At 68.7% G+C, this 14,296-nt stretch overlaps 1 protein-coding gene across 1 annotated transcript; it reads left to right on the forward strand.

The window, feature by feature from the left end:
* The first annotated feature begins 2,562 nt into the window (after window positions 1-2,562).
* EFNA4 (ephrin A4) lies at window positions 2,563-11,828 on the forward strand. Its single transcript, XM_044991797.1, has 6 exons — window positions 2,563-2,737; window positions 8,149-8,441; window positions 9,434-9,502; window positions 9,979-10,038; window positions 10,679-11,013; window positions 11,370-11,828. The coding sequence occupies exons 1-5, from the start codon at window positions 2,625-2,627 to the stop codon at window positions 10,777-10,779; spliced, it is 636 nt and encodes a 211-aa protein (XP_044847732.1). The 5' UTR covers window positions 2,563-2,624; the 3' UTR covers window positions 10,780-11,013; window positions 11,370-11,828.
* The last annotated feature ends 2,468 nt before the right edge of the window (window positions 11,829-14,296 follow it).

The raw sequence follows: 14,296 nt of genomic DNA on the forward strand, positions 1-14,296 counted from the left end.
CTCCCCCTGGGCAGGCATGGGGGGGCCCCCTCTGCCTCTGGGTACCTTCCCCTTGGGGGCAGACTCTCCATCCCCCCTCAAGCTCGCCCATCCCTGTTCCCCCAGCGCCCCCCAGGGGGGTGCCCCCCATAGGTAAGAGCTATGGACGCCCCCGGGGGCGCAGCTGGGGTGTGTTGGCATCACTCCTTCCCCCCCAATGCTCTGCAGCCAGGAGCAGCCCCAGGATTTCACCCCCAGCTCAGCCCGGTGGGGGCGCTGCTGGTCCGTGCTGCCAGGTGTCGCTCGATGGGCAGGGCCGTGCCAAGGGGGGGGGCGGTGGTAGTATGTGCCATGGCTCTGTGCCAGGCTCTGTGTCCCAGCTTCTCCCTGCACCAGCCCAGGTAACGAGCCCAAAGGCTGCTGCCCCTTGCACTGCCTGTGCCAGAATCATTCAGCACCGACGCTGCCCCCCAAACACAGAACAAAGTTTCTCTTGTGCTGCCTGGCCGCGTGGATCCACTTACCTTTTATTGCCGGGGGGCTGTGACATTGCCCTGGCTACGGGACTAGACCCAGCCAGGGGAGGCTCTGCTGGGAGTGCAGCGTAACCAGGCTGGGGTGGGCGCAGCTTGGATTGGGGGACGCTCGCAGCGGCTCTGGCCCTTGCACCAGGACTCCAGCGGACCCTGGGGAGTCGGAGGGAGGTGCGATGCCTGTCAGCATGGGGAGGCCTTGGGTCTGGGATGCAGCCCCCAGGAGAGTGGGGTGCACTGGGGTGCCAGGGACTGTGCCCCTGGGGCAGGGATCACATCCTGACCTTGCCAGGGGGGCTGAGGCTGCATTGCTGGGGATGTTTCATGCTCGGCTGGCAGAATGCTGAGGGGGCGGGGGGGCTTTAGGGGCTGCGTGGCCAGGAGCTGGGCAGACTGGGCCCGGCGGGGGTGTCCCAGGGCTGCTAGGTGAGTGCAGCTGGACAGCATGAGGCTCAGCAAGGAGAAGGGGGGGGGGAGAGCTCAGGGAGGACAGGTCCATCTGGGGCCTCCCTGGCTGTGCTGCCGAGGGGGGTGGCTACCGGGCTGTACGATGGGGACTGTGGCACCGGGCTGGCTTTAGCAGACTGAGGCTCCTTGCCAAGCCCGGCTGGGGCTCTGGAAAACTGTCAGGAAAAGTGCCTGAGCTGCCTCCAAGGGGACTCCGCCAAACGCCGTGGTTAGGACGGCTATGCCCCGAGCCCTGGGCTGGCTACGCCCTTCCGCTCCCCCAGCAGCCCAACCGGGAGCCATGCCCCCACTGATCTTAGGGGAGGGCCCCCCTTTGGTGAGATCTAGGAATGATTCGCTTCCCATAGATAAGGGGAAGGTTTGTCGAGTCCAGGGGCCACTGGAAGTCAGGCTGCCTGGGCGCTCGCTCCGGCATGGGGAGGGGAGAGAGGTCTAGTGGGGTCCTTGGTGCAGGCCCAGGTGGGGCTGGGGTCAGCGTAGGGCCCCGCTGGGCACTGCTGGAAGCCAGGGGCCCACAATCTAAGGATGCTGATAAGCTGGCGAGGGGGGCGAGCAGAGCCCCCAGCCTGATCAAGGGTTAGAACAGTGGTCTGACCCCACCGGGCTCCAGGGGTCACCTTACGAGAGTGAAGGCCCGGCCAGGGGGGACAAAGGGGATCACGGGAGCTCAGCAGCTGAGTCTGATCCGACGGCTGGAGACGGGAGCCAGCCAAATTCAGACTAGACATAAGCTGCCAGTTTTTAAGAGTGACCGTAACCGCTAGGCCAGGCAGCACACCTGGGGCTGGGGGGGTTTCCATCCCTGGCCACCTTTACAAAGCACCGGCAGCTTGTTCCCAGGGATCTGCTCTGGTTCAGACAGGAGAAAGCCCTGGCATGGCATGGCTCCGGCCTAGGTGACCCCCGGGGTCCCTGCATCCAGTGCAGCGTTTCTCAGACTGGGGGGCCTGACCCCAAAGGGGGGGTTGCGAGAGCGGCAGCTGCTGGCCGGGCACCCAGCCCTGAAGGCAGCGCTGGCGCCAGCAGCAGCGCAGGAGTGAGGGTGGCAGGAGAAGGGGGAGGGGTTGTCACAGCCTGAAATATTTTCAAAGGGGTCACAGAGTTTGAGCCCCTAGGGCTGCTGCAGCCAGGGGGTGGAAAGGGCCGTTCCCCTCCCCCGGGAAATGGGGACACTTCCTCCGGAACCGGCGGCCGGGAAACAAAATTTGGGCCCAGATATTTGGGGTTTTCCCGCTTCCATGGAAACCCCTTTGCTGGGCCCAGCCCCCCATGCAGCGCTGACGGGGCCCGTGGAGCGGGCTGGCTCCGGCTCGCGGTGTGAACGCCCGGGCTGGAGGGGTTCGCCGGGGAGGCTGTGTCCTAAAGGCCCCCCACCCGCCGGTAGGGCCCGTACCCCCAGTGCCCGGCTCCGCGCGAGCTGTTAACGGGGGGCGCTGGCGGGGGGGGCAGGTGCGCTCGGCCCCCAAAGGGTTAAGCTGGGACTTGGGGAACTTTGCTCGGGGTGGCTGCGCTCCGGCCGCTGATTGGCCCGAAGTTGGAGCTGGGGGCGGGGCCTGCCCTGCCCCCCGCCCGGCCCCTTCGCCGCCCGCCGGTCAGTGCCCCCGCCCGGCAGCCCCGCGCCCGCCGCCCGACCCGGCCGGAGCGATGTGCCCGGCGCTGCTGCTGCGGCTCCTGCTGTGGGGGCCGCTGCTGTGGGGGCGGCTCCGGCCGGTGCGCGGCCTCCGGCACAGCGTCTACTGGAACTCGAGCAACCCCAGGTACGGCCCGGCCCGGCCCGGCTCGGCCCGGCGCCCGGGCAGGGAGCGGGGATGCTCGGCGGGCTCCGTGGCTGGGGGGCCCCGGGCGGCCGGCCCCGGCCCCGGCCCCGGCTGCGCGCCCGGCGGCTCCTTTGTCTGCAGTGCCCGCGCCCCCTGCCCGGCCCCAGCCCGGCCCGCCGGCCCCCCACGCCGACGCGGGGCCCGGCTGCGCCCTGGGCTCGCCGCTCCGGGCCAGTCCCGGGGGCGCTGAGAGCGGTGCGAGGGCTGGGCCGGCCCCTCACCAGCTGGTGCCAGGCGGCGGGGCAGGGAGCGGGCGCTGCCAGCCTCACCTGTGCCAGGCCAGCGTTCCTGAGCGGCGCCGCCCGGCCAGGGGGCGAGTTGGGGCGAGTCCGGGGCGACTCGCTCCCCGGGAAACGCGCCCGGCGTGGGAACGGCCCAGCAGCGCCTGGCGCCCTGCAAAGGGGCAGGGGGCTGCGGGCCTGCTGCAGGTGCTCGCCCCATGGGCCCTCCCCAGTGATCGCAGCTGGCCCTGGACACGGTGCTTTGCAGCCTGCCCCCTGGATGTGCCCGGGGCTCAGCCCCCCACTCACCGGCCCAGTGTCCCCCCTCTGTAGCCTTGAACTGGGAACTCTCCTGTCTGCCCGTGGCACCGAGCCCCAGGGCTGAGCTGGCAGCTGGGTTCTGGGGCTGGAGCGGCGGGGAGCAGCTTTGGGTCCCTGCCTCTGCTGTGTCTGTGCCCCTGGAGTGTGGCACCGGCTCCTGTCCCCTCTGCAGGCAGCACGGGGGTGCCAATGGCGAAGGCACCTGGGCTGTGCCCGAAGGCTCCTCCGTCTGCTGGAGTCAGGCTCCCCCAGCGTGCGGCAGAACAGGCCGTGCCCGGAGACGCGAGGGGGGTGGGGATGGGGGGCTGCAGGGCCCTCCCTCCCGCTACGAATCTTAGCTGTGTTTGGGACTCACTAGAGCAGGCTCTGCCCCGGGCGGGGGCTGGCAGGCTAGTACACTGGATCGCTGACCTTTCCCTGCTACTCCAGGCAGGAGGGTCCTGGCTCCTCCCTGTGGGGCTGGGCACCTAGAGGGTCTTGCACAGCTGCACTTGGGGGTGAGCCCATCTCCCCTCCCCCTGCCCCAGAGCTCTGTCAGGCGGATGCCATCCCGCTCCCAGGGCTCTGGCCTGCTAGGGGAGAGCTGGCTCCCAATGCAGGAGCATCGGGGGCGATTTGGGGCAAACCCCACCCTGAGCTCCTGACTTCTGCCGTGGGATGCGCTTGGAGCTGCAGCTCTTCGGGGTTGGGGACGTGGGGGGTGAAAGTTCTCCCCAGGCTGGGCGCTCCTCTGGGGCGATAACGCTGAGAGTCCTGCCCCCAAATCACTCCGTCCAAGCGCCTGATTTCCCTGCCCCATGGAGGGCCAGGGAGCTGTTAGCCCCTCGGCTTCGGGGCACAGAGCACATGCAGGCCCCCACTCCACCCCCAGGCCCTGTGGGCTTGGCCCCCTGGCTGATGGTCCGAGTGGGGGTGGGAGGGATGGGGCTCGGCTGCCCCTGACACACAGCGGTTACTGGGCCGGCCTGTCACACCGGAGCCTGGGCCCTGCTGAGAGGAAGGCGCTTCCCCAGGACCTGAGCACAAGTTGGGGGAAAGGGGGCAGGCCTGGGAGCCGTAACCTGGGCAGGGCTCGGGTACAAGGAGGAAGTGGTGGCAGAGGCGTCCAGCATCGGCGGCAGGGGGGGTGGCAAGGGGGTGCCCAGGGCCCGGCCTCTGGGGGGCTCTGGGCCTCCAGGGAAGCCCCTGGGGAGGCTGTAAGGGGGCCCAAATTCCCCTCTTACTCCTGGGACACGGGGGAGGACTCTGGTCGGGGTGACTGTGTCCAGGTGAGAGAGGAGCGCTCCCTCCCTTGCGGTGCTGGCGTCTGGGCCAGCCAGGGGCGAATGGCTGCATGGGGGGGCACTCGGTGACCTGCCCCCTTTTGCGTCTTTGTGCCGTGGCTTGGGGCCGGGTTTGCTGGTGGGAGCTGGCAGAGCAGGGTGTAGGTGGGGCCGGCTGCCCGCTCCCCTCCCGACAGCGTGACTAAAGCTGCGGCCCAGCTGCCCGAGTCAGGCCCGTGGTGCCGGCTGATCCAACATCAGCGTTTGCCGAGGCCGGTGCAGGGACTAGCCGGGCTGTGCTCTCCCCACACTGCCGACCCCACTACCCGGGGACCTGCCCGAGCTCCCTGGTGTCCTGCAGCAGAGAGGCTGGATTGTGGGCTGGGGGAGAGGCTCAGCAGGGCGTGCAGCCCTAGTGCTGGGCATCCCCATCAGAGCTGCCCCCGCGGGGCGTGGAGGTGGCACCTGGACCTCGGTCTGCAGCTGGGAGGCCAGGTCAGAACTAGGTGGTAGTTTTCACTGTGCCCCCAGCCCATCCCCAGCCCTGTGTGTGCCCGCGCCAAGGGAGCGATGCATCGGGGCCGCGAGTAGCCGGATGCCCTGATAGCTGAGCCATGCTGTCCTCCCTGGCTGTGCCAGGCAGGTTCCCAAGTTCCTAGCCCGGGAGGGGGGCAGCGGGGCTGGGCCTGCAGCTCTGTTTACATCCTGAGCTGTTGCCCAGTGAGCACAGACGCCGCCAGCCCTGCCCTGCCCGGGGGAGGCAGATCGGCCAGGTGTCTGCGTTTGGCTGGTGGGTGGGGCAGGGCAGTGTGAGCTCTTACCTGCTCAGCCCTCGTTAAACGGGCACTGATGTCCCAGCCCACTGCCTGCCAGGGCACGGCACAGCCTGGCGCTCCCTGCCTCCTGGGCACAGCCGCCAAGCTGCCCTTGCAGCCTGGCAGAGCAGGGGATGCAGCTGGACTGGGGCTGCTCTCAGCTGCCCTTGGTGGGTCTGTCTCCTGCTCAGGGTAGATTGACAGAGCGGGCACAGCCCAGCCCCCCTGCACCTCCTGGTCGCATTCCTGCGCTGTAACCACTAGACCATGCTCCCTCCCATTGCCAGCGCTGCCCAGTCCAGCCTCAATCCTGCAGTGCAGCCACTGGGAATCTGGATCCTGGTGGAGCTGCCCCCTGGGCCTGGCCGTGCATGGGTCTGTGCACAGGCGTGTGAGCTCCCCTGGGCCTGGCCGTGCGTGGGTCTGTGCACAGGCGTGTGAGCTCCCCTGGGCCTGGCCTTGCGTGGGTCTGTGCACAGGCGTGTGAGCTCCCCTGGGCCTGGCCTTGCGTGGGTCTGTGCACAGGCGTGTGATCTCCCCCGGGCCTGGCCGTGCGTGGGTCTGTGCACAGGCGTGTGATCTCCCCCGGGCCTGGCCGTGCGTGGGTCTGTGCACAGGCGTGTGAGCTCCCCCGGGCCTGGCCGTGCGTGGGTCTGTGCACAGGCGTGTGATCTCCCCCGGGCCTGGCCGTGCGTGGGTCTGTGCACAGGCGTGTGATCTCCCCTGGGCCTGGCTGTGCGTGGGTCTGTGCACAGGCGTGTGAGCTCCTCTGGGCCTGGCCGCGCACTCTGTGTGTGTGTGTGCACGCGTGCACAGGCGTGTGAGCTCCCCCGGGCCTGGCCGTGCGTGGGTCCGTGCACAGGCGTGTGAGCTCCCCTCGGCCTGGCCGTGCATGGATCTGTGCACAGTTGTGTGAGCTCCCCTGGGCCTGGCCGTGCGTGGGTCTGTGCACAGGCGTGTGAGCTCCCCTGGGCCTGGCCGTGCGTGGGTCTGTGCACAGGCGTGTGAGCTCCCCTGGGCCTGGCTGTGCGTGGGTCTGTGCACAGGCGTGTGAGCTCCTCTGGGCCTGGCCGCGCACTCTGTGTGTGCGCGTGCGCGTGCATAGGCGTGTGAGCTCCCCCGGGCCTGGCCGTGCGTGGGTCCGTGCACAGGCGTGTGAGCTCCCCTCGGCCTGGCCGTGCATGGATCTTTGCACAGTTGTGTGAGCTCCCCCGGGCCTGGCCGTGTGTGGGTCTGTGCACAGGCGTGTGAGCTCCTCTGGGCCTGGCTGTGCGTGGGTCCGTGCACAGGCGTGTGAGCTCCCCTCGGCCTGGCCGTGCATGGATCTGTGCACAGTTGTGTGAGCTCCCCCGGGCCTGGCCGTGCGTGGGTCTGTGCACAGGCGTGTGAGCTCCTCTGGGCCTGGCCATGCATGGATCTGTGCACAGTTGTGTGAGCTCCCCTGGGCCTGCCATGCATGGGTCTGTGCACAGGCGTGTGAGCTCCCCTGGGCCTGGCCGTGCACTGTGCGCACCAGACTTTGCACAGGGGCCCGTGCTGGCCCCAGCGGCCCCGTGTGTGAGCAGCGTCCCTTCCCCCCATTGGTATGTCACAGCCGATCAGCGCAGCGGGGCATGAGGCCTGCGCCTGGGGCAGGGGCTTTGTGCGTGCTCAGCTCGCGGCCCGGTGTGGCTGGGCTCTGAGCCGCGGCCCCGGCTCCCCAGCCGCCCCGCCGAGCGCATTCAGTTCCAGCAGGCTGAGCCTAATCGGAGCTGATGCCTTTTTGTTTAGCGAGGCCGGCTGCCCGGTAGCTGTTTCAACAACAGGCTGGAGCCGAGCGCTGCGTGGGAGCCAGCGGCTGACACGTCCACTCCAGGTGTTCGGGCCTGGGCCTGCCAGCCCCTGGCCTGACCACCGGGGGAGAGGGACTGGGGCTGTCCCCCTCGCACGGCCCCCAAAGCTGGCGTGTGCAGTGGGGTGAGTCGGGGGCCAATCTAGGCTGCAAGCGCAGCTGTGTCAGTCCCTTGACCCCGTTGGGTCTGCGTGTCTGGCCTGTGCTCCCGAGGGGCTGGCACCTGCTGGGTCCATCCCTCTGTCTGAAGTGCCCAGGAGGGGCAAGCAGGAATCTCATCACCCTGTCCCAGTGCCCTCCCCCTGCAGGCAGTGCCGAGGTCGCCAGCACGGGAAATGGGCACAAAGGAATCTGTAAACCCGACACAAGCCACCCCCGAGTTCCCGGTTTCTTCCCTGGCGTTAGCGGGTGCCCTGTAACCAGCCAACGTGAACCGACCCTGGGGACACGCACGGACTCTGGGAGAAGCCAGGGGCAGGGGAGGAGGGTGCATCTCTCAGCACGTGGGGCCTGGCTGGGCCCGCTGGGTGTCATGGCCCGGCCAGCTCTGCCCCAGCTGCTGCTAAGCGTCTGGCTGCAGGAACCTCACCCCTCTGCCCAGGCAGCCGGCTCTGAGCCCACAGGCAGCGCGGGCACTTGTCATCCCCAGGCCAGAGCTCCTCCTCCGGCTGCCGGGTACAGTGGGCAGATGGTGGGTGTGGCTGAACTCTGGCTCCCCTTCCCCCACAGCCGCTCTGTCCAGGGTTTGGTGGGTGCAGAGGGGGTGCTGCTGTCCCCAGTCTTCCCAGCTCCCTGCCCCTCCTGGCCCCATGGCTGCTCCCCCACCAGCTCCCTGCCCCCTTGCTGGCCCCTCCTGGCCCCATGGCTCTGTGCCCACTCACTGGCCCCTTCTCTCGCCAAGGTTCCTGCAGGAAGACTATGCTGTCCAGGTCTCCATCAACGACTACCTGGACATCTACTGCCCGCACTACGAGCCCCCAGTGCCTGCGGGCCGGGCCGAGACCTTCAGCCTGCACATGGTGGACACCGAGGGCTACCGGGGTTGCTACGAGTCACCCGGTGCCTTCAAGCGCTGGGAGTGCAACCGGCCCCACGCACCCTTCGGGCCCGTCCGCTTCTCCGAGAAGATCCAGCGCTTCACGCCCTTCTCGCTGGGCTTCGAGTTCCAGCCGGGGGAGACCTACTACTACATCTGTGAGTGTCCCCCCCGGTGCCCCCTTGTGCCCCCAGGGACTCCCCAGGCCCTGCCGAGTGGGGCTGGCTCCAGGCGGAGCTGTGGGCTGGGTGGATGTGGGAGCAGCTGGGAGGCAGTGCCCTGGCAGGGGTTCTGTCCCCGTTTCCCCAGCCCACTGCAGTGTGCCAGGTGACCAGGAGGGGGCGCCCCTTGCCCAGATCTTGGCTGCTGCCTGAGTTGGGCCCTGGCTGGGTACCCCTGCTCCAGCCAGCCAATGCCAGCTGCCCCTGAGAGCTCGCTGGCCCAGGCTGCTAGGGCCTGGACTCTGAGGGGGTGGGGAGCAGCTCCCTGGGGTCTCTGCCCCGCACACACACCCCAGGCCATCCAAACAACCTGCTGCTGTGCCTCTGTTCTGGGCGGGGAAGGACGCTGGTGCAGCACCCCACAGTGGCTGCCCTGGGGGCGCATTGGTCTGCTCAGGGTGCGAGTGAGGAGTGGGCTGCCGGGAGCGGGGCTCCCCTGGGGTTGTAGCCCCACTGCTCTCCCCAGCAGCGCTGGCCGTGGGGTGCACAGAGATTGCCTGGGGGGTGGGGGCGTGGTGGGCACTGCCCTGTGGGTGGACGGCCAGGTGCCTGCAGGCGAGCCAGGGAGTAGCTGGGGCCGTTGGCGTCCCCCTAACAGGCGGGCCTGACGGTGACCCCGGCTGACCCTGAGGGAGGGGCTGGACTGATGTGTTTCCCAGCTGTGCGGGGGATGCGGGGGGAACTCTCTTCTGCTGGTCGCAGGTGCTTCCTGCTTCACTAAGAGCCCTGCCATGGAGCCGCCCGCCAGGCGCTTGGGAGCTGCTCATAAATCCCCCTCAATGGCCCCTTGAGAGGAGGGGTCCGAGCGGGGTGGGGACTGGAGCGGGAGGGCCCTGGCCTTGCCTCCCGGACACCTGGGTTCGGGGCAGGCCTGGCTCCTGTCTGTGCCCGTGTGGGCAGTGCCCTGATGTCCCTGTCTCTGCCCCCAGCTGTCCCCAGCCCAGAGAGCGCCGGGCGGTGCCTGAGGCTACGAGTGGCCGTCTGCTGCAAGGCAACGAGTGAGTCCGTCTGGCCGGGCGCTGGGGGGGGGGGCGGAGCGGGCCCCCCCCCCCACGCGGCAGGAGCCTGCTAATGGAGGGGCCCTCCCGCTCTCAGTCTAGACTCTTCCCAGAATCCCTTGCGGCAGGGGGAGGGCAGCTCTGTCTGGGGGACTCTAGGTGTCTGGCTGGTTTCATCCTGGGCATTAACCCTTTCCACCCTGGCACTGTGGGGAGGGGACCCCCCGGTTCTCTCCGGCATTGGTGGGGGGCTGGGAGGCTGCTGATTTCGGAAGAACATGCCATGGACACCCCCACACCCTGAGAGGGGGGGCAGATGCACATTGGTGCCGGGAGGCTGGCCAAGGCCAGTTCCCAGGATCGGGGGTGGGGGGGAGCACAAGGGCAGTGTCGGGGATGCGGGGCGAGGGGGGGCGGGGGGGCTTCCTGTTGGAGACAAGAGTCAGTGACGGATTCTGGGTTTGATTTGTTTCCAGCAACAAAGCCTGTGACAGAAGTTCCCAAATCTCAGCCTCGTGGGAGAGGGGGGTCGGAGGGTGAGTATGTGTGTGGGCGGGTGCTACGTGCCCCACGGAAGTGGGGGGCATGGGCAGGAGGGGGGTTGGGGGTGGGTATTTGGGGGGGCATGGGCAGGAGGGGGGTCGGGGTGGGTATGTGGAGGGGGCATGGGCAGGTGGGGGGTCGGGGTGGGGATGTGGGGGGGGTGCTACATGCCTTGGGTGGGGGGGATGGGCAGGAGGGGGGGTTGGGGGGGGTATTTGGGGGGGCATGGGCAGGAGGGGGGTCGGGGTGGGTATTTGGGGGGGCATGGGCAGGAGGGGGGTCGGGGTGGGTATGTGGAGGGGGCATGGGCAGGAGGGGGGCTGGAGTGGGTATGTGGGGGGGATGGGCAGGTGGGGGGTCGGGGTGGGTATGTGGGGGGGGTGCTACATGCCTTGGGTGGGGGGGATGGGCAGGAGGGGGGGTTGGGGTGGGTATTTGGGGGGGCATGGGCAGGTGGGGGGTCGGGGTGGGTATTTGGGGGGGGCATGGGCAGGAGGGGGGGTCGGGGTGGGTATGTGGGGGGGTGCTACATGCCTTGGGTGGGGGGGATGGGCAGGAGGGGGGGGTTGGGGGAGCTCACCATGACCAGCTCCCCCCAGCTCCCTGGGCCTTTTGCTCTTGTTCTCTCTGCAGACACCGAGTCACCAGGTCACAGCACCGCGCTGGCCACGCTCCGGCCCCACGGCCCCTGCCTCAGCCTCGCCCTCATCCCCCTCCCCCTCCTGTGGCTCTGACTCCCCCCCCCACTCTCTTGGGGGGGGTCTCCTTGCTGCAAAGTTGGGGATTTTGGGACTTTGTCTCCCCCAAACGCTCCAAGCAGCCGACCCCACGGTGTGGGTTGTGGGGCGGGCGCCTTCGCCCCAGCTCGCTCCACCTGCCGGTCCCCAGAGCGCCCAGACCCAGGATGTGCCGGTCCCAGAGCCGCCCCGTGCTGGCATTCAGCTGCAGGAGGAGAGGCTGGCTGGACGGTAAGAGGGGGTGCCCTGGTGGAGGGCAGGTACCGGGGATGTTAGCAAGGCCAGGGTGGCTGGGACTGGCCGGGAAGCCTCCAGGCTGGGAGCTGAGGTGCAGGGAGGAGCTGGGGGGCTCGCGGTGGGAGGTTGTGGGGGCCTGGTGCTGGTAGGCTGTGGGGATGAAGGGAGCTCTGGATAGACCTGCACCCCGTCTGCTCCATCTTCGGGAGCGGTGATTTGCTGAGGGCGGGGGGAATCCCAGGCAGGCTTCCCCTTGGTGCTGATTTCTGGGCTCTCAGTCCCTGGGCACCATGCCCACCCCTCCTGCTCCATCCCGGCGTGCTCCCCTGACGGGCTCTCTCCCTCCCCAGGGCCCTTCTCCGTCGTCCCCGCTGCTGCCAGCCAGACGCCCGCCTCCATCCTGGCCTCATTGGCACCTCCTGGTGGTCAGGGCTCTGTGCACCCGGGAAATGGGCCTTTGCTTATGGACGACTCCCAGAGACTCCAGCAGGAGGGACCCTGCCGGGGCGGGGTGGCTCCTCCCCGCCTGGCACATTCCCAAAGGCCCCGTGGGGAGCCGGAGGATCCCGTTGGTTCTGGCCCTGCAGGGTACCCAGGTGCTGGCCCCCCTTCCACTGGCAGGGCTGGACTCTCTCCCCCGGAGCCCCGGCACAGCTCGGCCCCTGGTGCTGGGCTCCCTCTCGGTAACGCTCCTCGCTCTGGCGAGGCTGATCTGTCTTCCGTGAAGACGCCCCTCTGGGCCATGTACAGTTCGTATTTTTGTATCTGTGTTAGCGACTGAGCCAACCAATAAAGCGTTTGCAAGACGCCAGCGGCTCCACTGCCCCTTCCTGGGGCTGGGCGAGAGCAGAGATGCCCGCTGCCTGCCAGCCCCTGAGGCTGCAGCCGGGCCACGTGCCGGGCGCTGCTCCCCTCGCTCCAGGGGTGGCTCTCAGAGGAGCTGGTGCTGGCTCTGGGTGATTCTGCCCCGATCTCAGGGGCACATCACCCCACATGCATTGCCCGTGCACTGTGCCTCAGCCTGCCAGGCAGCAGGTCCCTGGGAGAGGCCTGTGGGTCTGGAGTGAGCGGTGGGAGGAGCCCCGTGGGGGATCGTGGGGGGCCCTCCCCCAGCCTTGGTGTTGCTCCCACAATCCCAGCTGACACGGCGCTTCCTCCTGGCCCCGAGGGGCCATCCAGGGGGCTCCCCCTCTGCCTGTTGCCTCAGCCCAGCACCCTGGGGAAGGGAGGGAATGTTGTGCTCCTTGGTGGTACTCCTCCCGCTCTCCAGGCCTTATGGAGCCTGTAGCAGGCCCGTGTGTGCTGGAGGGGGCTGGGGGGGCGTATTGTCAGAAGGAGGGGGGCTGGCACGGGAGCGGGGCCTGGTGGGTTGGCTCATTGTCCCCCTTCCCGCTGGGGGTTTAATTGCTGGGAGTGGGACCGAGCAGGGGCCTAAGCTGTAATTACAGCTCATCCGCCTTGGGGGAGCCGGGGCCCCGCTCGCTGCCACGCCTCCCCAGCAGGGGGTGACACGATGCCGCGGGGCCCTCCAGCAGGGGGCGCTGCGCGGGGGCGGAGGCCAAGGCCCCCCGCCCTGATTGATGGCCCGAGCAGCCTGCAGCGTGGCCAGGCTGGGTTTCCGTGGAGACGGGGACGGGGGAGCAGGGAATCGATAACCCGCTCAGCACAGCAGAGCCAGGGTGGGCACCGCTGGGCACCCCCCGCAGCTCTTGGGGGGGTGCCTGGGGGCACCGGGAGACGGCTCCCGACGGCAGGGGCTGCTGTCTGGCCTCAATAGGAGACTCTAATGCAGCAGTCAGGGGGTTAACTGGTTTTGCTCAGCAGCGGGGCTGGGGTCACTGGGCTCCATGGGGTGGGAACCGGCAGGGGGTGCCCCTCTCAGTCACTGCTCTCCTGCCTGGTACCTGGGAGCAGTTCTCTGCACCCAGCGCACTCACTGCTCTGTCCCAGGGAGCTGCTCTCGGGGTGTCTCTGGGGCCACCGAGGGTCTGCGGGGAGCCCGGTGGGCAGAGGGCCCCATCCCTAGGCCCAGCCCCGGGGCTGCTGCTGCAGGCCCAGGAGCCAGCGGCTGCTCGCTGCTCAGGCTGGCGCGCGGCCAGCGATCAATGGGGAATGTTGCGCTGATTAGGCGAGCGAGCTGGCTGCAGCGCCGGGAGATGTTAACAGCGAAACACCGCCGGAGACACGCCGCACGCGGGGAGGGTCTGAGGGGGGGAGGGGCAGGCCTGCATGGCGTCGGGGGGCGGCGTGGGGGTGAAGGGTGAGTGGAGAGTTGGGACCCCGCTGTGCTCAGCTGGGGGCACCGAGACACAAGTGGGCTGCAGCCCTGGCCTGGGGCTGGGGTGTCCTTCCCTGCAGCCCCAGGCCGACACCCAGCCCCCCGTCTCCCCTTCTTGCCCCCAAAGCCTCTTGGTAAGAGAATAAACTGTGCAGTGGGTTCCTGAGAGCGGAGGGCGGCCCCCCACCCTGGGCAGTCAGTGCCCTTCCCCGTCCCCAGCAGCAGGTGCATGGGGCCCAGCTGGTGGCTGGCATGTCAGGCGGGCACCTCGCTGCCAGGGAGATGTTAATTTCCAGGCCTGTCATTGCTGCGTGTCGCTGGCAACGTGACAACAAGGAGGCGGCGGCAGCAGCATCAGCACTCAGATCAACAACTGTGAGTGACTCCTGCAATGCAGCGTTCCCCTGCCACTGCCCAGCCGGGGGCCCCCGGCGCTGCCAGCTCCCCCGCACCGGTGTCCAGCCGGGGGCCCCCGGCGCTGCCAGCTCCCCCGCACCGGTGTCCAGCCGGGGCCTCCCGGCGCTGCCAGCTCCCCCGCACCGGTGTCCAGCCGGGGGCCCCCGGCGCTGCCAGCTCCCCTCCCGGCGCTGCCAGCTCCCCCGCACTGGTGTCCAGCCGGGGCCTCCCGGCGCTGCCAGCTCCCCCGCACCGGTGTCCAGCCGGGGGCCCCCGGCGCTGCCAGCTCCCCCGCACCGGTGTCCAGCTGGGGGCCCTGTGCTGCGAGCTGTCCTGTGGCGGTGCCCAGCTGCCATATCTCTGCCCACCCTCTGCTCTTCAGCAGCACCCCGGGCATGAGCTGCAATTGTACGTTCCCAGTGAAAACAGCTGTAAAAAGCCCATCCCATGGATTTATTCCCTGGAGCCGGCGCCCCCGCCCCGTCTAACTCTGCCCCCCCCCACCCAAATGAAGCAATTAGAATACGCAGCGCGGATAGGTGCTAGAGGAAAATTAGTGCCAGCCATAAAGCAGCGTGACTGGCCTGGTTATGAGCCCATCCA

Source organism: Mauremys mutica, chromosome 17, assembly GCF_020497125.1.
Source record: "Mauremys mutica isolate MM-2020 ecotype Southern chromosome 17, ASM2049712v1, whole genome shotgun sequence".
Taxonomy (NCBI): Eukaryota; Metazoa; Chordata; order Testudines; family Geoemydidae; genus Mauremys; species Mauremys mutica.

Bases quoted from the DNA above. Each gene is read 5' to 3' on its own strand.
- EFNA4 (XM_044991797.1), top strand. From the start codon at position 2,625: ATGTGCCCGGCGCTGCTGCTGCGGCTCCTGCTGTGGGGGCCGCTGCTG. The intron at 9,503-9,978 runs GTGAGTCCGTCT...ATTTGTTTCCAG, and splicing joins CGTCTGCTGCAAGGCAACGA to CAACAAAGCCTGTGACAGAA. The intron at 10,039-10,678 runs GTGAGTATGTGT...TTCTCTCTGCAG, and splicing joins TGGGAGAGGGGGGTCGGAGG to ACACCGAGTCACCAGGTCAC.